General features: G+C 39.6%; 1 protein-coding gene and 1 non-coding gene across 5 annotated transcripts; both read left to right on the plus strand.

Moving 5' to 3' along the window:
* Positions 1 to 16,338: 16,338 nt before the first annotated feature.
* TRNAM-CAU lies at positions 16,339 to 16,410 on the plus strand. Its single transcript has one exon. It is a non-coding gene; the product is annotated as a tRNA-Met (tRNA).
* A 182-nt stretch (positions 16,411 to 16,592) lies between these two features.
* Positions 16,593 to 25,202, plus strand: LOC109206360. 4 transcript variants are annotated; one of them, XR_002064843.1, is made up of 5 exons: positions 16,593 to 16,788; positions 17,121 to 17,162; positions 21,146 to 22,777; positions 23,490 to 23,619; positions 24,543 to 24,624. XR_002064843.1 is itself a non-coding variant. In XM_019369188.1 (5 exons), coding segments are annotated over exons 3-5 (2,037 nt in total). In that variant the 5' UTR covers positions 16,594 to 16,788; positions 17,033 to 17,040; positions 17,121 to 17,161; the 3' UTR covers positions 24,947 to 25,202. The 4 variants fall into 4 exon arrangements, 3 of the variants coding, with proteins under 3 accessions (XP_019224733.1, XP_019224731.1, XP_019224732.1); XM_019369188.1 differs by lacking the exon at positions 23,490 to 23,619 and adding an exon at positions 17,033 to 17,040 and having other exon boundaries at positions 16,594 to 16,788; positions 24,543 to 25,202; XM_019369186.1 differs by lacking the exon at positions 23,490 to 23,619 and having other exon boundaries at positions 16,594 to 16,788; positions 24,543 to 25,202.
* Positions 25,203 to 25,329: the final 127 nt, after the last annotated feature.

A 25,329-nucleotide genomic window follows, 5' to 3' on the forward strand; every position in this document is an offset into this window, starting at 1 on the left:
TACCTTCAATAGCTAGGTGAAAACCCCTCACTAAGAAGCTCCAAAATCGCCCAAGAAATGAATAATTGAACCAAAATGGCCTAAGTCCCGACATAAATGAACCTTCTGCCTCCAGCGACTTTCGCTTCTGCGAAAAAATTATCGCAGATGCGGCTCTCCCTCAGCTGTCCTACATCCGCATCTGCAGAAAATGGCTCGCTTCTACAAGCCCACTCCTGCGGCATACGAGCCGCGCCTGCGACCTTGCCCGCCTCTGTGGACCACTGACCGCTTCTGCGGTCACGTATCTGCGCCCCCATGTCCGCATATGCGGACTTAGCCCACGCAGCCCAAATGCACACCTGCAGCCAATGAGCCGCTTCTGCGGTGCCGCACCTACAGCCAATCCTTCGGAGGTGCGAACGCACAAGAATCCCTGCTGCTTCAGCAACTTCGCCAAGTCCAAACTTGGTCCGCGCATCGTCCAATTAGCACCCGAGGCTCCCGGGACCTCGCCTAAACATACCAACAAGCTCGTAAGCATAAAAGAGACTTGCTCGCACCCTCAGAATTCAGATAACAACATTAAAACTAAGAATCATAGCCCAAAACCAATAGAATCAACTTATGAATTTCAAGTTCTTCCAACTTACTCCGAACGCCGGATCCTACTTAAACTACTCGGAATGACACCAAATTTTGCGTGCAAGTATTAAATCACCATACAGAACTATTCCTGGGCTCGAAATCCTAAAATGGACCTCGATAACACCAAAACCTACTCCAAACCAAATTTAAAGAACTTCAAAACCTTCAATGCACCAACTTTCAACTTTTTGCGCCGAAACGCTCCCAGGTCCAAAACCCGATCCGAACATACGCCCAAGTCCAAAATCATGATAACCTATTGGGATCATAAAATCCCGGTTCTGAGGTTGTTTACTAGAAATGTTGACCCAAGTCAAACTTAACCCTTTTAAGCCAATATTAAGGAACTAAGTGTTCCGATTTCAACCTGAATCCTTCCAAATCCTGAACTAACCATCCTCGCAAGTCATAAAACAGTAAAAGCACATACGAAAAGTCTTATTTAGGGGAGCAGGGATCTAAAAAGTAAAATGTCTGGGTCGTTAAAGTATCGGTCAGCCATGCTTCGAGGAGCTTTTTCACGGCCGGTGGCGCTTTTTCTTTTGTAGACGTGGAGGACCCTTTTCCATTGGGTTTTGTTATACTACAATGGGGAGCATGTTACCTCTCGCGCCCAGGGGAGGCAGTGGGCATCATGTCCTCGCCTATCATTTTACAGTTCTCGTTGATAGCATTCATAAGGTTGCTAGAAAATTCACCTGTTACTTTAGTCCTTTCTCCTTTTTTACCTGCCATGTAAGTATTTGTACGTGCAAAGAAAGGAGGAAATCTTGGGGTTTGTGAGGTTAGTGACTCACATTAGCTGTATATCTAAAGGAAACTAAATAATTAACTAAGAAATCCCCACAGACGGAGCCAGACTGTTTGACCAAAAATTATTGATTTTGGCTCAACCAATTAGATTTGTCAAAAGAAGAGTTAATCTTAATAAAAAATAATATCCAAAATATAACGCTACGTGTGCCAAGACCAAATAACCAAAGTGTTTATTTGTATGGCTATGAGTGTAAGCAACAATAATGATATTCAATGATCCAAAAAGGTAAAATATGGTATTCAATAGCAATAAATAACAATAAATAATATTTATGTAAATAAATGTGTGTGTTGCTTGAAAAAGGATGAGATCGGTAGATATTCTTTCTAATAATGATGAATGATTGATAAGCCTTTTGAGCACTTGAGTCGTTCTTGGATCCAGTGGGAATGGTATGTAAGAATCTTGGAGAAAAGGTTATTTTTGTGTATATGCGATAAGACCAAATTCTTTCTTACAAAGTCAATGTGTTCTTTACAAATGAATACCACATCGGGTGTTACCGAATGAAGGGTATGCAAGTGCCATAGTCCCGCCCCGCATAAGGGCGGGCAACTTTTAAATCACAAATATAATGCTCACATTGCCGGAGCAACGAGGATTCTTCACCGGGGCTCCAATTCAAAATGCATACAAACACTTGATGGGGTTTGTGGACGCTTGTTAGGGGAGTAAACAGACAAACGTCTCCGAGGATACTTTAAGGTTAAGGCTATTTCCCTTCTCTTTACGGGGAAAAGCCTTATATTGGTTGGAAAGATTGCCAAATCATTCCATCCATATGTGGGGTGAGTTAGCGGAGAAATTTATTTCCAAGTTCTTTTCTCCTGGGCATATGGCTACTCTTAGAGACGAGATTCTAGCATCCAAACAAGAGCCCAATGAGTCATTACATGAGATATGGGAGCTATATCGGACAATGGTCAAAGAGTGCCCCAATAATGACATGAAAGAATCAATACGACCAATCAGTGCGTGGTAAATCAACTTGCTGGTGGAAATTTCATGACAACGACGTATGTGGAAGCTTGTGAGATTTTAGATGAAATGGCATATACCTCATTGGCATGGCAAAGCTGGGCTAATGTTACTCAAGGTGATCCAAATGTGATTCACCTCCATAAAGAGTTGCATGATCATGGACAACCATTGCCGAATTGACCACCACAATGAATCAATTAGTCAAGGATCAACTTCAACAAGTGGAAAGTCCTAAGCAAGTCAATGCCATGGAGGGAGTAAGCATGATGGTGAACAAAAGAAGGACCAAGGGTCCACAAGTGCAAAAGCGAGTGGAGAATTATGTTCAAGAAGATAGTGGGTTTGACCAAGATGAATCTTACAATGAACAAGAGGAGAAAGTGCAATATGTGAACAACTTTCAAGGGCAAAGAAACAAATCTAAAGGCCCGAATCAACAACAATGGCGACCTCAAGGTAATCAAGGTAATTGGAATTCTAACAACCAAGGTAACTGGAGTGGTGGCAAAAATCAAGGGAATTGGAATAATAACAACAATCAAGGAAATTGGAGTGGTGGAAATAACCAAGGTAATTGGAATGGCAACAACCAAGGATAGGGGAGGTAACAATCAAGGGGATGGAACAATAACCAAGGCAATCGGGGGTCAGGTTTTCAAAGGCCCCCGATGTATCAATAACCGAGAAACCCGCCTCCTTATCCTTCCCACGGTCCAAGTTCTTCCAACAATGAAATGGGGCGTGTTGAGAATATGTTCAAGCAAATGATGGAGAAGAATGCTGATACCGATGCCCAACTCGCCTCTCACAATACATCAATTCGTAACTTGGAGGTTCAAATGGGGCAAATCTCTCAAGCTCTAAATACTCTTCCTATGGTGGCACTACCAAGTGATACGGTGGTGAACCAAAGGGTGGGAACAACACGGGGCATGCCATGATCGTTACTACAAGGAGTGGAAAAGGTGGGAATGCACCCACCTCAAGTCAAAGGAAACTTGTGGATGATGAGCAAGTGGTACAAGAAGAGGAGACCCCGAACAATATGGTGCAAGCAAATGATGAAGTGCGGATTGATACTGATGACAATGTGGAAGAGACTCAAGAGGAAGTGAACCCGTCTAGGGATCACGTTATTGACATACCGGAACCGGTAGTGCAAAAGGCTAAGGCACCATTGCCTAAGCCTCCTTCTCCTCCATATCCTCAAAGGCTTGCCAAGAAAAATGTCGAGAATAAATTCAAAAAGTTCATTGACATGATGAATAGACTATCAATCAATATGCCATTGATTTAAGCTTTGGAGAAAATTCCCAGTTATTCAAAGTTTATGAAGGATTTGGTGACAAAGAAGCGGTCGATGAATTTTGAAACTATCAAGGTCACTCATCAATTGAGTGCAATTGTGCATTCAATGACTCCTAAATTGGAAGATCCCGGTGCTTTCACGTTTCGAGTTTGCTAAAGCTCTTTGTGATCTTGGGGCAAGTATCAATTTGATGCCCTATTAGGTTTTCAAGTCTTTGGGAATTGGGCAACCAAGACCCACATCTATGAGATTGCAAATGGCCGATCAAACTATGAATAGACTTGGGAGTGATTGAAGATGTTTTGGTTCGTGTTCATAAATTTATTCTCTCGGCGGATTTGTCATTCTTGATTGTGAGGTTGACTATGAGGTGCCGATTATTCGTGGTAGACCTTTCCTTGCTACGGTGAAGTCTCTTGTTGATGTGGAAGCCGGAGAACTTACCTTCCGGGTTGGTAATGAAAAAGTGGTTGTAAGTCCACGAGGCAACCCAATAGCAATGAGGTGTGCTCTTTTGTGGACTTGGTGACCGATGTGATTGTGGATGAAACAAGTGCTGTGATAAACGTTAATGATACGTTAGAGGCCATATTGCTTAACTTTGATGATGAAGAGATGGATGGCTTCGTGGAATGTGTGAAATCTTTGCAAGGAATGGGTTTGTACACTTATGAATCCCGCAAATTGTCCTTGGATCTTGAAAATAGGACAACTCCTCCTACAAAGCCTTCAATTCAATAGCCTCCTATCTAGGAGTTGAAGCCATTGCCTCCATATCTTCGGTATGAATTTCTTGTCCCTTCTTCTACTTTACCGGTTATTATTTCCTCTTGTTTGACTAACGTGCAAGTACAATCCACATTGGCGGTTCTATAAAAGAGGAAGAAAGCTATTGGATGGACATTGGTAGATATTCGTGGGATAATCCCCGCATTTTGCATGCACAGATTAATTTGGTGGAAGGTGCCAAACCATCTATTGAACATCAAAGGAGACTCAATGAAGCCATGCAAGAGGTTTTCAAAAAGAAGATCATCAAGTGGTTGGATGCTGGGGTTGTCTACCCTATTTTTGATAGTTCGTGGACTTCTCCGGTTCAATGTGTCCCAAAGAAAGGGGGCATGCCGGTGATCACCAATGACAAGAATGAGTTGATTCCTACAAGAACAGTGACCAGGGGAAAGTGTGCATGGACTATCATAAGCTTAACAAAGTCACAAGGAAGGACCATTTTCTACTTACCTTTCTTGATCAAATGCCTGATAGATTGGCAGGCCATGATTTCTATTGTTTCCTAGATGGGTATTCTGGCTACAATCAAATTCTTATTGCTCCGGAGGATCAAGAGAAAACTACCTTTACATATCCTTATGGTACTTTCGCCTTCAAGCAGATACCATTTGGGTTGTGCAATGCACCAACGACTTTTCAAAGGTGTATAATGGCGATCTTCACGGACATTGTGGAGGATTACCTTAAATTCTTCATGGATGACTTCTCGGTGGTCGGGAATTCCTTTGATGGTTGTCTCACAAACTTGGATAAAGTGTTGGCAGGATGTGAAGAAATAAAATTTTGGTGCTTAATTGGGAGAAATATCATTTCATGGTCGAGGAAGGCATTGAAGTCGACAAGGCAAAGAATGAGGTGATTTCTAAACTTCCACCTCTAACTTCGGCGAAAGGCGTGTGGAGTTTCTTAGGCCACGCGGGGTTTTACCGGCGTTTCATCAAGGATTTCTCTAAATTAGTGAACCCGTTGTGCAAGATTTTGGAGAAAGATGCTAAGTTCCACTTCAATGATGATTGCATGAGAGCCTTTGAATTGTTAAAGTTCAAGTTTACTACTAATCTCATCATCACCGCTCCAAATTGGAGTGTTCCTTTTGAGCTCATATGCGATGCAAGTGATGTAGCAGTAGGGGCTGTTTTGGGGCAATGCATCAACAAGATTTTTCATCAGGTTATGCTAGTAAGGCCATGAATAGTGCCCAAGTCAACTATACCATTATGGAGAAAGAGCTCCTTGCCATTGTGTTTGCCATTGAGAAGTTTCGCCCGTACTTGATAGGTGCAAAAGTGATTGTCCACATGGATCATGCGGCACTTTTTTATATTATGAGCAAGAAAGATTCCAAAGCCTGGTTGATGAGATGGGTGCTTTTGTTGCAAGAGTTTGATATTGACATCCAAGATCGAAAAGTAAGTGAAAACCAAGTGGCGGACTACTTGTCTCGTTTGGAGGAGGAGGGCAGGTTGCATGATGGCCTTGAAATCAATGACTCCTTCCCCGATGAGAAACTTTTGGCTATTTCAATGAAAGAGGTGCCATGGTTCCCCGATCTAGTAAATTTTCTTGTGAGTAGTATCATCCCGGATGAGTTCTTTTCAAACCAAAGGAGGAAGCTCAAACGGGATTGTCAAGACTATTATTGGGATAAACCGTACTCTTTTCGGATTTATATGGATGGAGTGATTAGAAGATGTTTACCGGAGGAGGAACAAGGTGAAATTCTTGGGGCTTGTTATTCTTCGACATATGGAGGTCACCATGGTGTAGCGAGAATGGCGGCCAAAGTGCTAAGATGCAATTTATATTGGCCCACTCTTTACAAGGATGCAAGTGATCTAGTCAAACGTTGTGATGAATGTCAAAGGGCCGGTGGAATCTCAAAGAAAAATGAAATGCCCCTCACCACCATTTTGGAGATTGATATTTTCGATGTGTGGGGTATTGACTTCATGGGACCTTTTGTGAGTTCTTGTGGAAACACCTACATCTTGGTCGCGGTTGATTATGTGTCCAATTGGATTGAGGTTGTTGCTCTACCCAACAATGAGGCGAGAAGTGTGGTTGCGTTCTTGAAGAAGAATATTTTCACAAGGTTTGGTACTCCGCGGGCTATCATAAGCGATAGAGGGTCGCATTTTTGCAACAAAACCTTCGACACCTTACTAGTATGGTGTCACTCATAAAGTGACGACTCCCTACCATCCACAAGCAAGCGGTCAAGTGGAAGTCTCCAACCGGGAGATAAAGAGTATTTTGTCCAAACAGTGAATGCTAACCGGACGGATTGGTCCAAGAAAATTGATGATGTTTTATGGGATTATAGGACGGCTTACAAAACACCCATCGGAACGTCTCCATATCGGTTGGTGTTCGGAAAAGCTTGTCATCTTCCGGTGGAACTTGAGCACAAAGCCATGTGGGCTCTTAAGAAGTTGAATCTTGAGTGGGATGTCGCCGCTAACTTGAGGGTGGCACATTTGAATGAGTTGGATGAGTTTCGATACCATGCATACAAAAGTTCGTCCTTATACAAAGAGAAGATGAAATATCTTCATGACAAGTACATTTGGAAGAAAGAGTTCAAAGAGGGAGATCTTGCGTTGTTGTTCAATTCACGGCAGAGGATATTTCCTGGGAAGTTAAAGTCTAAATGGAGTGGCACGTTTGAAGTTGTGGGTGTGACACCCTTTGGTGCATTGGACTTGAAGAATAAAAATGATGAGGTATTTCGAGTCAATGGTCACCAGGTGAAGCACTATTTAGGAAAAGTTGGTGATGGCCACATTGTGGTAGTGATTCATTTCAAGTGATGGTAATCTGCGTTGTGCCGCGACGTTAAATAAGGCGATTCTTGGGAGACAACCCATGTTTCTTTTTCTTACTTTTCTTTTCTTCTTTTGTAGATAGGTGTTATTTTTGTGCTAACTGGATTTGAAGTGCGTTGCAGGGATGAGTGTGCTTTACAAGAACAGTGCTTAGAAAATTGGCTAAGTATGGAAAGATGTGCGACCGCATGTATATTGTGCGGATCACACAATTGTGTTAGCTACAGCAAAAAGTAAATGCGGCCGCACAATTGCAGTGTGGACCACGCAAATTGAAAAGGGGAAATGCAAACTCTCTGAAGTTTGTTTGTCAGAAAAATGGCCGAAGTGCGGCCGCACATAAAAATCTGCGGTCTGTAGAGTAAGGGCCTTTGATCCTCAGGTAACAGAGTGCGGACCGTAAGAGGAATTTTGCGGCCGCACTCGTCCGTTTGTCCCTTAGCCAGACCCGTCTTGTATAAATAGTGAACCTAGGGCTACTGTACATTCTTTTCACTCTCTAAGCACTCTAAACTCTAAAATAATGAAAGCATATGTTCAATCATCTACCACGCTAGATACACATCTGTGATCACTCATTTGCATTGCTTCATATATGATATGCTGTAATTACTCATATAATTTTAATTTTTAGTTTAATTTAGTTAGTTTAGGCCAATTGTCAATAGATTTCAATTTTATTAACATGTGGGGATTAAAATGTGTTGGGTCAACTGCTAATTGCTCTATGGGGAGTGGCGAATTGATTTGCATGCTTAAATTGTTAATACCATGTCAAATTTGTGCAAAAATTGAAAACCCTAGGAAGTCTAACCGATTTGGTTTTGGAATCTACGGCCGCACAAGCAATTGTGTGGTCACCAGAAGTTAAGATTCGGGTTCATTGGTGAAGCATGATTCTGCAGCCGCACTTGAGGCCGCAAAACAGCCTAAATCTCTATCATCAGAGAGTTGGCAATTTTGGGATATCTAATGTACGACCGCAATGATAAAAGTGCGGATCGCACTCCAGTTCTGCGGTTGCACTTGAAATTGTGCAGACCGCAGCTCCAATTCTACGGCGGCAAGATCAAATTGTGCGGCCCGCCCAGCCCAGCCTGCGATCGCACCTGTAATTGTGCGGACCGCACTTCCCCACCCTACAAGCATATTTTACAATGTGTTCATTGTCTGTTTGAACTTGAATTTCAACTGACTCATGTTGCTACTTGCTACAGATAATGGTTAGATCTTGAGGCCATGGAGATACTTCAAAGGGAAGGGGTGAACCTTCCAGAGGCCGAGGCAAAAACACTTTACCCCTCGCCCTCCAAACGATTATAACCAAGAAGGCTACAGCCGGTCGAGGTAGAAATGCAGAGCCCGTCGAATACAGTTCTTATGTCCCATCTAGGGAAGCATCGGAGGGCAACTCGATTGAAGAGAAGTTGGTTGTCCAATCAAGGAAACGGGGGAGATTTCAACTCCGGGAGGAGCCTTCCACATCACAAAGCACCTCCGAGGGTTTGGAGAGTGTCAGTCAGGCTTCAGAGCCCTCCTCCACACCTGCCCCCGAGGCACCAGCGACTTCAGTTGATGATATTTCGGATGATGGACGAGGAGGAGATACTATAGTTGCTGGCCATGAGAGGTCAAAGAAGAAAGAGGTCTGGGAGGACCGTTTCGTCTGTCTAGCTGCCTTCACTAGCTTCCGAGAGTGGTGGCCGGTGAGATCGCTCACTCTTGAGCGACAGTTCCAACTGAAAGACCTTAACAAGTACAATCCAGCAGTCTTGAGATGGTTCAGAGAGCAGAAGAGGTGGATGTGGTTCACCCAGAGTGTAGTGGACGCAAAGGAGTATCTGGTTCGTGAATTCTATGCCAATGTGGCGCACATAAAGAAAGGGACCAAAGTGACAAAAGTGAGGAATCTGAAGGTGTGGTTTGACCAGCACACCTTGAACACCTACTTGGGGTTTGAGGATGTTGAGCCTGCACAGTACTTGGAGAAGCTGGCAATGGGAGATGTAGCTCGCCCATGGCTAGCTGAGATTCTTGTAGCCCCGGGGCCACCACCACCATGGATCACAGCAAGGATTCCTATTCAGCGGAACACCCTGAACTTCGAGGCAAAGGGGTGGCAGACTTTTGTATGCTGCAGACTAGACCTGTGCCAGAATGAAACAAACCTTTTTATCCTGTGAGCAATTCTAGTCGCCTCCATTATGGCCGGGTACCCAATCAATATAGGTGCCGTGATGTCGGCCAACATGTCTGTGGTCGCTAGGCAAGCTGATACCTATTTCCCGTATGCCAACACCATTACTGAATACCTTACGGATGCACGGGTGGAGCCAAAGGATTTTGACACGAAGGTTCGAGCTAAGAAGCCCTTCTCACGGTATTCTCTGATGGATGCACACAACCCTAAGAGAAAGGGTCAGCCGACTACCACCATTGGCCAGTCTGATGAGCCATTGGTGGTACCTGCAGAAACACTGATATGCCATCCACTTCAGTAGAGCCTTCAGACAGTGCAACTGCCATGCCCCCACCTTCAACCTAAGCGCCTTCCACCTCGGCTTTGAAGCTGGTGCCTATGCCTACTGCTCCACTATCTACGTTGCGAGTCTCTCAGACACTGGCGAGCCTCAACAACTGGATCCAGATAGCCACTGCAAAGATGTCTGACATATCAAGTGTTGTTACAGCACAATCATCCATTTCGGCACCCCCGGATTCCTCCGATAGTGAAGGAGACTTTGAAGAAGCTCTTGGAGAACCAGACCACCATAATGAACACATTGGTAGAGCATGGATCAGTGATTGAGGAGTTGGGGTAGAAAGTCAAGAAAATGAGAAAATCCCAGGCTTCCAAGAAGTCAGTTGACAGGCTCCGGTGAGAGGTAGCCAAGATTGCAGCAGCTGGAGATTCTCCATATGACATGCTGATGGATCCAGCCCTCTCAGCACCAGCAGCACCATCAGCTCCAGTGGCACCAGCTGTCCAGTCTGAGGATCCAAACCTGGCTGCCGACATTATTGAGGCGGTGCGCCAGATGTTCACCAACCCAGCCACTCCCAAAGTCAAGGATGATGAGATCCAATTAGAGAAGACTGAGGGCAGTGACGCTGATGTGGACACGGAGATGTCCAAGGCGACATAGGGAGTCTTCTTCACTCTTTCCCTTCCTTTACTCTTACTTTGACAGCATTGGGATAATGCTTATTTTTATTTGGGGGGGGGGGGGGTGGATTATTTGAGCTATTTTGATGATTCTGAGACAATTGGTTTGTAATAACTGACAGTATTTTCTTCTTTCTCCTTATTCTGTATATATTCTCTCCTTTCTCTCATGATGTATATATTCTCTCTTTTCCTCTCTCATTATGTATATTCGTTAGGATTTCAGTAGTTTTTCTTTGTAACTTCTTTATTTTGTTTTTTTATTAGTTAGTGTTTAATTTAGTTGCTTCTCTTTATGTCTTAGTGGACAATAAGCCTTTGGTTCTCTTAGTGCCACTATTCTTTCAAAAGGTAGTTTTTGTGTGAACCGGGTGACTCTTCCCAATGATGGATAGCGTGACAACCTTCTTAAGGGACTGAGTCCGTCTTTGGTGCCTAGGTAGTAATAGTAGTAATAATGAATAAAAAGACTTCATTAAGTCAAACTCGAAGAGTCAAACATGCTTCATTTGGCACCAACACATTTCACTACGAGCTTGTGGTTAGAGACAAGGAGTTTTAAAAGGAAATAGCCTAGTTAGTGACTTTGTGACTCTTGTGTTGACTTTGATACCATTGAGTGGTCTAATTGGACCATAGTGATCTTCAATCTTGAATATGGTCGTTGTGGGCCCTTGACTTTATGCTCTTTAACAATCTAGTTGCATAAGGGTGAGATGCTTTGTTGCTAGTCCGAGTACTTGTGGGGAAGGTCTAGAACTTGCCCTGAATGTGTAATTAAGGCGAAATCATAAGTTTTGCTTGGCTTGAGAAATGATTATAGTATTTCCTTAGACCGTTTGAGTTTTATATTGCATACCAATGATGTCATCCCAAGTCAACCCTTTCGGGCCTTTAGCCTTTCTCATTTGGAAACCATGTTACAAGCCATTACTCATTCTATAGTGACCCTCTCTTGGCACCCGAGCTTTCCCTAACACTCATGTGAAACAATTGGCTAAAAATGTAAGTTTGGGGGAGAGACAAGGAAATTGAAAGAAGGTAGTAAGGCACAAAAAGAGAAAAGAAATGACGAGAAGGAAAGGCAAAGAAAAGAAAAGAACAAAAAGAAGAATGCAGAAAATGAATAAATGTAAGAGTTGAGGGGATTCAAAGAAAAGGCAATGATCCCAAACATGGAGAAATATGAATTAAAAGATCAATAAATAGTGATGTTAAGTCTCTCTAGTCCCCGAGGGAAAAGAAAGTGCCTCAAGGAATCGATAAAGTGTGAGCCGAGATGGAGTGTTTAAGGAAGGTGTAACCACTTGTCCATATTGTATCAATCCCTAATCCAAAAGCCTTCATTACATCCCGAAAGAAGTTCTACTTGATTTCGAACCGAGTGAGCACATTAGTGGTTATTTACATGAGGGGCAAGCTTATTGTACCGGAAGCCGTACTTGTGACATTCTCTTGAGAGAAATGAGTGAACCATTCGTAAATGTTTGAATTGAGTGCTGAATTCTTAAGTGAGCTTGGCAAATGGAGAGTAGAGGAGGAGGAGTTTGGGATCCACCAAGACCTACAAGATAGAGCGAAAGTCCTTGATGAGCAAAGTCAATCTTGATGCTCAAATGTCACATTAGAGCTATATGTGCATAAATGTTTAACTTGTTGCCTTGTCAATAATGCATGAGTGGTGTGGGTAATTGTTGGTCCCAACTGAGGTGTGAATGGTTCACCCGTGGCTGGCCATAATGTCCTTTAACTTTTGGAGGTGGGAACTATTTTATTTGCTTGAGGACAAGCAAAGGCTTAAGTTTGGGGAAGTTGATAACTGAGGATTTTGACTATATATTAGCGCCTTTTAGCTTTTGTTTTAGTCTAAAAATGTTTAATTGTGTTTTCGAAAACTGATGAAATGTGATTAACTGCAAGAATATAGGAAGATGAACTCACAAGATGAAATCCAACTCAAGAAGGAGTAATCTAAACTCAAGGACACAAAAGAAACAAAACCTCAGAAGTGCGGACCGCATAATATCATCTGGACATGGATTTCTCAGAGTTGTTATATATTCTCAATTCTTCCCAAAAATAGGAAATCTAAATAGGAAAATTTCAACTTAAAATCCCTAATTTTAGCTCTATTTAAGACAATTAATATGCAAAGTCAACCTAACAGTACAATCAAAGCATGATGTAAATCTAAGACTACCCGGCCACCTCATGGAATATAGCTACGCACGGACTCTCGTCATTTAGTGTGTACGTAGCTCACCACACAATAATTCACAACAAAATACACCTAAGGGGATGAGTTCCCTCTTACAAGGTTAGGCAAGAGACTTACCTCGTTCTCAAGCTCACTTCGGGTTCACAAGTACACTTATATCCTCAACTTGGTGCCAAACAACCCGAAACTAGCCAAATATTACATATATAAATCAATATATACTCAAAAGTTCATAATCTAACTATTGGAGTAATTACCCAACCTAAATTGAAAGATTCCTAAAATTCACCCCGGGATCCACATGCCCGGATTCCGGAAATTTTTGAAGAATAATGTTTTCCATAACCTCACAAACTCAAGTATATCATTTTCACCCAATTTCATAATTATTTTCGTGGTTAAATCCCATTTTTATCAAAACCTAGGTTTTTCAACTAAATCCATAATTTTCACAATTTTACATGTTAAAATCTACCCATAATCTATGTATTCAACTTACATTGGATAGAAATTACTTACCTTTAATAGCTAGGTGAAAACCCCTCTCCAAGAAGCTCCAAAATTGCTCAAGAAGTGAAATAATTGAACCAAAAATGGCCGAAGTCCCGACTTTAAATGAACCTTCTGCCTCTAGCAATTTTCGTTTCTGCGGAGAAACGACCGCTTTTGCGGCTCCACATCTGCAAAAAAAATCATTGCAGATGCGGCTCTCCCTCAGCTAGCCTAAATCCAAATCTGCAGAAAATGGCTCGCTTCTGCGAGCCCGCTCTTGCGGCGTATGAGCCGCGCCTGCGACCTTGCCCGCCTCTGCGGACGACTGACCATTTCTGCGGTCGCGCATCTGCACCCTCATGTCCGCATATGCGGACTCAGCCTACGCAGCCCAAATGCGAACCTGCAGACGACGAGTCACTTCTACGGTGCCGCAGCTGCAGCCAATCCTTCGCAGGTGTGAACGCACAAGAAGCCCTGTTGCTTTAGCAACTTCTCCAAGTCCAAACTTGGTCCGCGCATTGTTCGATTAGCACCCGAAGCCCACGGGGCCTCTCCCAAACACACCAACAAGTTCGAAAACATAAAACGGACTCGTTCGCACCCTCGGAACGTAGATAACAACATTAAAACTAAGAATCATAACCCAAAACCAATAGAATCATTCTTCCAACTTACTCCGAACGCGCCAGATCCTACATAAACTACTCGGAATGATACCAAATTTTGCGTGCAAGTCTTAAATCACCATACGGAACTATTTCCGGGGTCGGAATCCCAAACGGACCTCGATAACACCAAAACCTACTCCAAATCAAATTTAAAGAACTTCAAAACCTTCAATGCGCCAGCTTTCAACTTTATGCGCCGAAACGCTCTCGGATCATCCGAAACCCAATTCGAACATACGCCCAAGTCCAAAATCATTATACAAACCTATTGAGACTATCAAATCCCAGTTCTGAGGTTGTTTACTAGAAATATTGACCCAAGTCAAACTTAACCCTTTTAAGCTAATATTAAGGAACAAAGTGTTCCGATTTCAACCAGAATCCTTTCAAATCCTGAACTAACCATCCCAGCAGGTCATAAAACAGTAAAAGCACATACGGGAAGTCTTATTTAGGTGATAGGGGGGATCTAAAAAGTAAAACGACCGGTTGGATCGTTACAGTATCGGTCAACCATGCTTCGAGGAGCTTTTTCATGGCCGGTGGCGCCCCTTCTTCTGTAGACGTGGAGGTCCCTTTTCCATTGGGTTTGTTATAATAAAATAGGGAGAAGTCAACCTCTCGCGCCTAGGGTATGCAGTGGGTGTTATGTCCTCGCCTAGCGTTTCACAGTTCTCGTTGATAGCATTCATGAGATTGCTAGGGAATTCACCTATTACTTTAGTCCTTTCTCCTTTTTTACCTGCCATGTAAGTATTTGTACGTGCAAAGAAAGGAGGAAATCTTGGGGTTTGTGAGGTTAGTAACTCACGTTAGCTTCAGATCTAAAGGAAACTAAATAATTAACTAAGAAATTCCCACAGACGGCGCCAAACTGTTTGACCAAAAATTATTGATTTTGGCTCAACCAATTAGATTTGTCTAAAGAAGAGTTAATCTTAGTAAAAAATAATATCCAAAGATAACGCTACGTGTGCCAAGACCAAATAACCAAAGTGTTCATCTGTCTGGCTATGAGTGTAAGCAACAATAACGATATTCAATGATGCAAAAAGGTAAAATATGGCATTCAATAGCAATAAATGATTTATGTAAATAAATGTGTGTGTCACTCGAAAAAGGATGAGATCAGTGGATATTCTTCCTAACAATGATGAATGATTGATAAGCTTTTTGAGCATTTGAGTCGTTCTTGGATGTCGTGGGAATGCTATGCAAGAATCTTGAAAAAAAAGGTTATTTTTGTATATATGCGATAAGACCAGATTCTTTCTTACAAAGTCAATGTGTTCTTTAAAATGAATATCTCAAGTCCCCTATCATTGTACATCTTTCTATTATAGGGAACATGTTCTTAGAAACCCTAATAGTACAAGTGTAGAGAATATCCAGTAGAATATTCTCTTTAGTGTCCTATCTTAAGACTAGCCGTTATAAATTCTGTCAAAGGTGTTCGACTCGAACTCGATCTTTGATGACTCCCCGACCTTAATCCTTGCTGACTCTTCGATCGCAGCCTTCACTGTTCCTTGAACCACTTCGACACATGGCGGCCTGTGAATGTCTCGCTAATGCTATAATGACTTAAGAACTTTAGGAATGAATTTTGACCCATACCACAATCAAACCAAACCAACTATATCGGTTTGGATTGGTTCGATTTTGGCGAGTTTTTCGGATTTTTGTTACTTAACATATATTTACTTATAAAAATTAACAAAGTAAGATTGAAATAATATTTTAGTAAAAATTTAAAAAATATTAAATATTCATATGGAAGAATTTACTTAGTAACACATGATAGTTATTTTTTTAGTCGTCCGACAATAATTTTTCATTGATGTACACTTTCAAGGTTAACCGAATTTAATAATTAAACATAAAAACCAATATGATACCTAAATAATAATAACCACTTCAAATTCGAAAATGATATAAGAATGTAATATATATTGACATATGAATATAGAAGAACAAAGCGATTGATGCATTTCAGTAACACTTTATAAGAAAGTTTCATACAACCCATTATTTAAGGTTAATAAATATGGAGCACTTCATATTTTATTAAATATTATATCCCGTAAGAGAATCCCAAATATTTCTGGATATTTTTTTAATTTTTTTTTATATAAAATCTTAAAAATATATATAAAATTATATATTTATATGCCGGTTTGGTGCGATTTTCCTGTTCGCTTTGTACACCCCTAAGCATAATTTTTCATAAATTTAGTCATAGATCTGCAGCCATTTTCCATAATCTACTTCTACAGCTAATCCTCTCATTCTTTGGACATAAAGAGAAGAAAACTTTCTGTTACTTTACAGGAGAAAACAAAAAGGAAAAAGAATAGGCTGAACTGAGATTCTTTTAGTTACTACTCCATCTTTGAGCTTCATAGAATAATAAAAACAAATTGCAACTTATAACCAACAAATCAGAGTGGCGCAGCGGAAGCGTGGTGGGCCCATAACCCACAGGTCCCAGGATCGAAACCTGGCTCTGATATGAGTTGGCTTCCAGCGTTGCATTTTTACAACGTCATATACGACGTCACTTCGCTCAAAATTGCACTATACGGGCGTGCACGGGATCCGAAAATTTGAGACAAATACGAGAAAAGAAAAGGAGATACTACATAATTTTTTTCACAGAAAAAAAATACTTATGAAAATACAAATAGGGGAGATAATAGGACGAGAAGGTGAAGATAAATTAAGAAAATGAAACTCTGTTAGTCCAAGAAATCGATACGAACTAAACCCTAGACTATTACAGCCATTAGACCACAAAATATCGCGATAAATCAAGCAGATCCCTCTTCTCTGCAACTGTCGTCAAAACCGTTATCTCCTCCGTTGATAATTCGTCTCTTCACTTCTCCATGTGAGTTTTTTTCTTTCTTATTTCTCGTCTACTTTCTCTTCATATATATTCCCTCCCTTTCGATTTCTGTTTCGTTATTCAAAAATGGTGCAAATCAACACCGTAGACTGTCGAAGAATTTCATTTCCATGGAACTTTCAGCTGGATACTAAAATTATAGAGTTCAATTTTGTCAATTCATTTTCTATGGTGACTGCAACTAATAATTTCATCTTTCACTTGGAAATTGAACTATCGGATGAAGCTCTAATGGTGATTATTTAGCTATTACTTTACTGATTTATGCTGTATTCGTTCTTCTTAATTTAACTGAATTGCTATTGCTTGTTTAGGTTTGTGTAGCCCCGTTCCACTGTGAAGCGCCTCCATAACTAGTAAGTCACTGGAGCTATGGTTTTCATGCCTTTGTTATTCCAATTTATGTTAAATCTATGAAATGTTAATTTAGTTAATTCAGATCTTACCATCGGGTTATTTTAGAGAGAGCTTGGAGTTAACTACTCCAGATAACTCGTCTTCCCTAAATAAAGTTAAGAAAATATTAATTCGTTGGTTTAGGCACAATTACCACGATTCATTCACTAATTACAGAATTCAAGCGGCTTTCTTGCTTCTTGAAAGTAATGCAGTTTGTACACACACTTTAACCATCGGAAATTATCCTTTTTGTTACAATGTTGTACCTGATATAAAGTAGAATTAAAAGGGTTGGGTGCTCTGGAAAAAGAAAAAAATAAACTAAAGCGTTATATAGGTCTTACCATCTTTTTTCCTGACTTGGAAAGGGAATGTTGTTAGGGATATATTAGATATGCCGTAGATCCAATCTTATATTAGATGATTTGAACATATTTTTGTGAACGTTATTTCATATAAAATATATATGGCATTTGATATTCTTTTATCATTATTATTAATTGCTTGATTAATTTGATAAGGTCCTTGATTAAATTTTGAGACTTATCGTGATGGATCATGATAATGAGAGTAAAGCTTCTTATAATTTAATCTAAATTTTGTTCTTGATCATAGGATTATTAATTTGGACATTAGTAATCCCGTTAAATATCTATTGTGATCGTCTTTATAGGATAAAGATTAGTTGAGCTCATTAACTAAATCACATAGATAGATGATGCAAATAGAGATATGATCATTGAAGCGACTCATTGGATAATTCCTAATGGTTAGAATTACCATAAACATTCTCTTGAAGAATGTGATGTAAGAGTTTCCTTTGACCTGAGATCATCATAGTAATTGACAAGTTATTTATTGTGCTCTGATACCACTGTGTGATCGCATATAAATATTCATAACATGCGGCGGAAGACAATAACAATCCTAGGCAGATCTTTTCGTATTTAAAATTTATTTACATGTCAAAGATCGAATCTAAGACGTACCTGCTGAAGAAAGTCCTGTTTTAAAAATTCTTCGATAGTGCGAAGACTCTATGCGTATCTACACCGAGACCGATCTTTGTTATCAACTCTTTGATGAATGAAACCGGCGAACAATTGAACGAAAAATATTGTGTTGAAGTTTTTCTCAAAAATCTCAACTCAAAGGTAGAAGAATAAGAAACAATTTTCTCGTAATAATATTTTCTCTTGACTTTTTGGGGCACACATACACCTTGTAGCTTTTTGTATGTTCTTCAAGTTCACGAATATATCTATATATACGTGAGTTTGCATTACTTTTCCAATGGGACAAGGAAGAATTAGAATCGGTGGTTTAATTCCTTTCTAAGTCCATTAGGACTTTACGGAATCTTTCCATTAAAAAGTTGAATCCCATTCCAAATGGGTATGTGGCAGCCGACATGTCCTTTTGAACTTTCCAATCCAATTCCAATTGGATTTCACGTTTTTATGGAATTTCATGTTACTAATCCAGAGCCGAGGGTCTATCGAAAACAACCTCTCTACCCCATCAGGGTAGAGGTAAGGTCTGCGTACACACTACCCTCCCCAGACTCCACTTGTGAGATTATACTGGCTTGTTGTTGTTGTTGTTGTTGTTTCATGTTACTAAGCCAATTCGAAATTAGATTTAATGAACAAGCATATTGGTACGGTGAGTGGCTGCGTCCTTTATGGACTTTGACGTGAATCCAATTTCAAATTGGAATTCACTTAATCCAACAATACTTTCACTAGGTTAAGAAAAAATTAGAAGAGTTGGGCTTTCTTTTTCCTTTCCAATTCAAAATTGAACGTTAGTAAAATAATTCTATTGAAGATGGAATCCCATTCCAAAACGGAAAACACGTTTGCCGACTAAGTCCCTTTTGTGGACTTCATACTTGAATCCAATTCTTAATTGGATTTCACTAATTAGTCTCCATTAAAAAAAATGTGTAACCCATTTCTTATGGGATTACTAGTGTCGTAGGTAGTGATTTGTGGACTTTGAATTAGTTTCCTTATTAATATTTAATATATATTCCATATATAAATTAATATTGATTATAATATCCAAATATATATATTTCAACCAAGAGATATAATTCAATTTTCTATTCCAAATAGAAAACTTTAATTTGTTCACATTATTAATTATATCCTCTGTGCTAGCAAAGAATATAACAATTTTTTTTAGCAAATATACCACTACGCAGGCTACCTAGTGGCTAATATATAATAAAATATCAAATTGGGTCCAAAGCTTACAAGATGTCCCAAAACAAAATATAAGTTGCAGGAAATTACTAGCTACTAGAAAGATAAAAAATCTAAGGTCTGATGAACTAGCTATTACAACATGATAAGCTAAATGCTTCCTACTCCGGTCAGAAATTACTAGCTACTAGAAATATAACAATATTTCATTTGGACTAATAACTAAATTTATTTGACTAATTAAATTCTTTAATTTAATTATCAAATAATAAAGTGATTCATCCTTTAGCAAAGATCAGAAATTAGCACTTGAATATCTATAATCGTCCTTTTCTGTCACGAACTGCCGTTATTTCAAAGTAGAACAGTCGAAGGGAATAACATGGCCTTTCTTACCAAGGTCAATTAAGTCGAAGCATCACTTCTTAAATTCAAAAATAAAGCAATCTCCATTGCAAGGCAAAAGGAAGGATAGTGAAACGATCATCATGATGTGTTTCTACCCTAAACATCCCGGATAATTCCTTGAGAATTAACCCAAAAGACTTCTAAATGATTTTAAAAGAATACTCATGTGGTATGAGACTATATTTCTTGAACAAATGTACGTTAAACAAAATTAAATCTATTTTGTTGACTTTAAGCGCACCTGAACTACCCATAGTCATCTATTAACGGGCTTGCAAAGCATAGGTTACACAAGCGGTACACTGAACACCAACCCAATCTCGACGAAAAAAAGGAAAAGCAAGTACATCCTTAACGGCCTCTATTCCTGGTGTGAACGGTCGGTTAGTCCATCCATATTTAGCATATTAAATGTGCTCGAAATCATAATATGTGGTTCTAAGACCCCATTCCATTCAATCCTCGACTTACCAAATGCTAAATATATGGTCAAAATCAAAGCTCCATTTGATGCTTCCCCTTGTTTAGAATGATAATCTTTAGAAGATTAAAAAAGAATGCAAATGTCACTTATAAAAAATTGCAAATGTTTAATTACGCTGCTACACCATATTATTATAAGGAATTTAGTTGATCAGTTTAACAAAATAGAAACCTAGCTTTAATTTGGGGATTTTGAATGGAACCACTTTAGTTTCCTTCTTTTTGTCTTTTTACAAGGATTGAAATTCGATAATAGCGCTTTCACATAATTGATTAATGGTAAAACCACCGTGTGATTCTCTTGTGCTGCTTTTCCAACTTAAATACTGGCACTTTTTAACAGGATGGAAATTGTAAATAGTTGAGTGTTTTTTTTATAAAGTTGAGTTTTTTAAAAAGTATATTGGTATATGATTGAAGCCTATGCAAACGCATCACGCTTTGCTAGTGAATTAAGATACATCCTTGTTGCATGAGTTGAAGATGATTGACATATAGTAGGTAGCATTTGTTTGAGCTTATCATTATTACCTAACAAGATATATATCTACCTTAATACAAGATTAACACTTGATTTTATCATTGCATTCATTTCAAATTGTTGAAGAGATTTCCTAAATGATAATTTTGTTTCATTATTGTGCACCATATACAGTCTTTCTTTATCCCCACTTGTGGAATCACACTGGGTATGTTGTTATTATTGTTGTTGTTATTGTCGTTGTTGTTATTGATGTATACAGTCTTTCTTTATCTTAAGAGGGGAAAGAAAACAAAAGGAATAAGAAAAACCATCTAGGATGAGTCATAAAATTATCTAACAGATTTTTTTCTGGCAGTGGTTCGAGAAAAGGATGTCTGTTGGGAATATGCTGAGAAGTTAGACGGGAATAAAGTGAGATGTAAATTTTGTCTTAGAATTCTCAACGGTGGCATTAGTAGGTTAAAGCACCACTTATCCAGACTTCCAAGTAAAGGTGTGAATCCATGTACTAAGGTGAGGGATGATGTTACTGACAGGGTAAGGGCAATAGTAGCATCAAAGGATGAGGCAAAGGAAACTCCTAGTACTAAAAAGCATAAGCTTATTGAGGCTAAATCTCTTGTAAATATTTCTCCAGAAAAACCCCTTTTGTCTGTGGAACCAATAACTCCAATTGCAAGAACTTTTCCACCAATTGGGCAGGCTATCTCTGCACCTGGAAATAACCAAGAAAATGCGGAGAGAAGTATTGCATTGTTCTTTTTTGAGAACAAAATTGACTTCGGTGTTGCTAGATCTTCCTCTTACCATCAAATGATTGAGGCAGTAGGGAAGTGTGGCAGTGGGTTTTTAGGTCCTTCTCCTGAAACTCTGAAAGCAACATGGTTGGAGAGGATCAAGGCTGAAGTAAGCTTACAGTCAAAAGATGTTGAGAAAGAGTGGGCAATGACAGGTTGCACTTTAATTGCAGAAACATGGACAGATAACAAAATGAAAGCTTTGATCAACTTCTTGGTTTCATCACCCTCCAGGACTATTTTCTACAAATCTGTAGATGCATCTTCATATTTTAAGAATCTAAAATGCCTCTCTGAGTTGTTTGATTCAATCATTCAAGAATTTGGCCCAGAGAATATTGTGCAAGTAATTGTGGATAATACACTTTACTGCACTGGTATAGTGAACCATATTTTGCAGAACTATGGGAGTGTTTTTGTGTCCCCTTGTGCTTCACAGTGTATAAACGCAATCTTAGACGAGTTTTCGAAATTAGATTGGGTAAATAGATGCATTTTACAGGCGCAATCAATCTCGAAGTTTATATACAATAATTCCTCATTGCTTGATCTTATGAAAAAGTTCACTGGAGGACAAGAGATCATCAAGACTGGTATCACAAAGTCCGTTTCACACTTTCTCTCCTTACAATGTCTACTGAAGCATAGGTCAAGATTGAAACTTATGTTTAACGGTCCAGAGTTTGCTGCCAATTCTGCTTATACAAATAAACCACAAAGCATTAGTTGTATTGGAATTCTAGATGACAATGATTTTTGGAGGACAGCTGAAGAGTGTGTTGCTGTTTCTGAGCCCTTCCTCAAAGTGATGAGGGAAGTATCCGGAGGAAAGCCAGCTGTGGGCTCTATATATGAACTACTGACCAGAGCTAAGGAATCAATACGGACATACTATATTATGGATGAAATAAAGTGCACGACATTTTTGGATATAGTAGATAAGAAATGGCAGAATAACCTCCACTCTCCTCTGCATTCAGCAGCTGCCTTTTTGAATCCTAGCATCCAATACAACACAGAAGTCAAGTTTCTTGGGTCAATAAAGGAAGATTTTTTCAGAGTGCTGGAGAAGCTATTACCAACTCCCGAATTGAGGCGAGATATCACCACTCAAATCCTTTCATTTACAAGGGCATCAGGAATGTTTGGTTGTAATCTGGCAAAGGAGGCAATTGATACTGTTCCTCCAGGTATGACTGCATCTTTACTTTCAAACTTTTTGTGCATCCCCAGTACATAAACTTAAATTGAAGCGATCCTAAGAAAAGTCTTGTCCGCTCATTCTTCTTTCTTCTTCTTGAGATAGTAGGAAAGCTGACTAGCAACTTCTTCTAAATTGACGATGTCATTGGTCACGTAGTGATATCATGCATTGGCAGAAAACTAATTCCTATTAGACCAATGGGTTCCTTTTGTGTTCCCTGGAGATCTCTATCCCTTTATAGGTGTGGACTTAGGTGGAATTGGTATAGCACTTTTGCAAAATGTTGTTCCATTATTCTGACCAACTGTAGAAAAAGTACAAGAAGAGAAATGAAAAATGTGCGATAATTCTTTTGCATCTTTCATGTGGTATCGACTCAGGCACTCACAACTAGAGAGAACCTTGTCAGAACTCAGAAGGAGATCATAACTCCTATTTCTCTTGGCTGCAGAATAGGTTTTCTTTTTCATAAGTTTCACTTGTATTTCCTTCATTTTAATTACACCTGGAAGTTTCATTGGTTGCCTATATGATATTTTCAAGAAAAAAATGATATTTGCAAGGAAAGCTTTTCTTGTAAGCTTCTTGCAACTGCAGCTCATAGAATCCATTTTGGACATAGACCTGGAAAGTTTATAGAATATAGTGTTCTAAATGCTTCACTCATATAAAATGCTCTCTCTTTTTCTTCCCTTTAGCATGGAGAAAATGATGGTTGCAACACCAGGTCAAAAGGCGGAACCCAAGTAATATCTGGTCATTAGAACTTGCAAGTGCTCTGGGATTCAATTTCTACTTAGTGCCTCCAGAAATTTTCGTGTTGTGGAGGTTCGAGACTACATTTTAAGTTTTCTTTTCCTGAAAGTTCTAGGCTTTAGAGTTAAGAGTACTAAAATTAGTTCCAGACTCTAGTTTGAGCCTTAAGTTTCATCTGAATAAAGCACTAGTGTTGCAAGCTGATCTTTTGTGTTATCTGTAAACTAGTTTGAGTTTGGTTTTTTGTCTGAATACTTTGTAATCTAGTTAGATCTACTACCTTACAAGAAAATAAGAAAGAGAGACACGAGCTTTAAGAATTAGTCGTGAAGGTCATTTAACGTTTCATGTTTAATTTAAGCAAAATCCAATGTAAGCTTTAAAACTGTTAGAAACTACTAAGCTATTGTTGCATGTGCTTGTTGTGGTTGCTACCTCCCAAGTTAAGTAAAACCATGAGCTAACAAAAGGAGATGTACTTGGGTTTTTATTTCTCACTTATCAAAAGAAATAAAAAAGAGATGTACTTGAACGGCAATTCTGCCTCAGAATACATACGTATCACTTCCAGCAAGACTAAACATTCCGGAAGCAATGAAGTCGGTAGAACTTTTGAAGTATATGGAAATGTGATGGCCCCTAAAAGTTGTGAAACAACATTAATGATTCGGTAGATATTAACTCGTAGTAAGACTTCCATAGGGCTTCAATATAGACTGGCTTAAAACACTGACTAAGCTGAAATCACGTCTAGTTGATCGCTAACCTCGAGTCGAGTCTCCTCTGAATGCGTCAATTCTATGGACTTTCTCCAGATTGTCTTAAATGACTTGAACTGTTCTGTTATAATTTTCTATCATCTTGCTTGCATCTCAATCTCATAGATTCATGCTGTCAGAAAAATGACTGCTGCCGACACTTCATGCTTTTTATACAAGCTTTCTTCATTGCCTAACTAACTCTCAATGGACTAATGCGAAGGAAATGCATTGTAGGTATTTGGTGGGAACAGTACGGTGATGCTGCTCCTACGTTGCAGAGAGTCGCCATTAGAATACTTAGCCAGGTATGCAGTACATTCACTTTTGAACGACATTGGCGCACATTTCAACAAATCCACTCTGAGAGGCGCAATAAGATTGACAAGGAAACCCTTCTGGACCTTGTTTATATAAACTATAATCTGAAGTTAGCACGGTATTTGGTTTCTAAAACTGCGGAGGAAGATCCCCTCCAACTTGATGACATAGATATGACATCTGAGTGGGTAGAAGAGGTGGAAAATCCTAGTCCAACTCAGTGGCTTGATAGATTTGGTTCTCTTGATGGAAATGACTTGAACACACGACAGTTTACTGCTGCAATATTTGGTGCTAGTGACCACATATTTGGTTTATGACCAGGTTGTCGTCCACCCCCAACGTACAGGGATTTAGTCGTCATAATGTAGTGTCATGGAATTGTGTGGTACTTTTAGCTCTTCTTTCTTCATGTAGAAACGTAGTTAGGAGTAGTGCAAGTAGCTGTTTTGATACGCCATCTAAACGCCATTCCTACCCAGAAAGAGAGGGGGGGTGGTAGTTGGTAAACTGGCCATGTATGTTACATAAATTAGTGTATACATTGTGCAGTATGTGATAAAGGTGTTCCGTTTATCCTCCCCTCTATCGAAATATTTGGGTAGTCAGGGAAATCTAATTATACTTTTGACACCCCTTTGGAATAAGTTGCAACAAAGGTCCTATCAGACACATGGGAGACCAAGCACTGTTTCCTTGTGGA

Source organism: Nicotiana attenuata, unplaced genomic scaffold (genome assembly GCF_001879085.1).
Source record: "Nicotiana attenuata strain UT unplaced genomic scaffold, NIATTr2, whole genome shotgun sequence".
Taxonomy (NCBI): Eukaryota; Viridiplantae; Streptophyta; class Magnoliopsida; order Solanales; family Solanaceae; genus Nicotiana; species Nicotiana attenuata.

Bases quoted from the DNA above. Each gene is read 5' to 3' on its own strand.
- LOC109206360 (XM_019369188.1), top strand. The intron at 22,778-24,542 runs GTATGACTGCAT...AATGCATTGTAG, and splicing joins AATTGATACTGTTCCTCCAG to GTATTTGGTGGGAACAGTAC.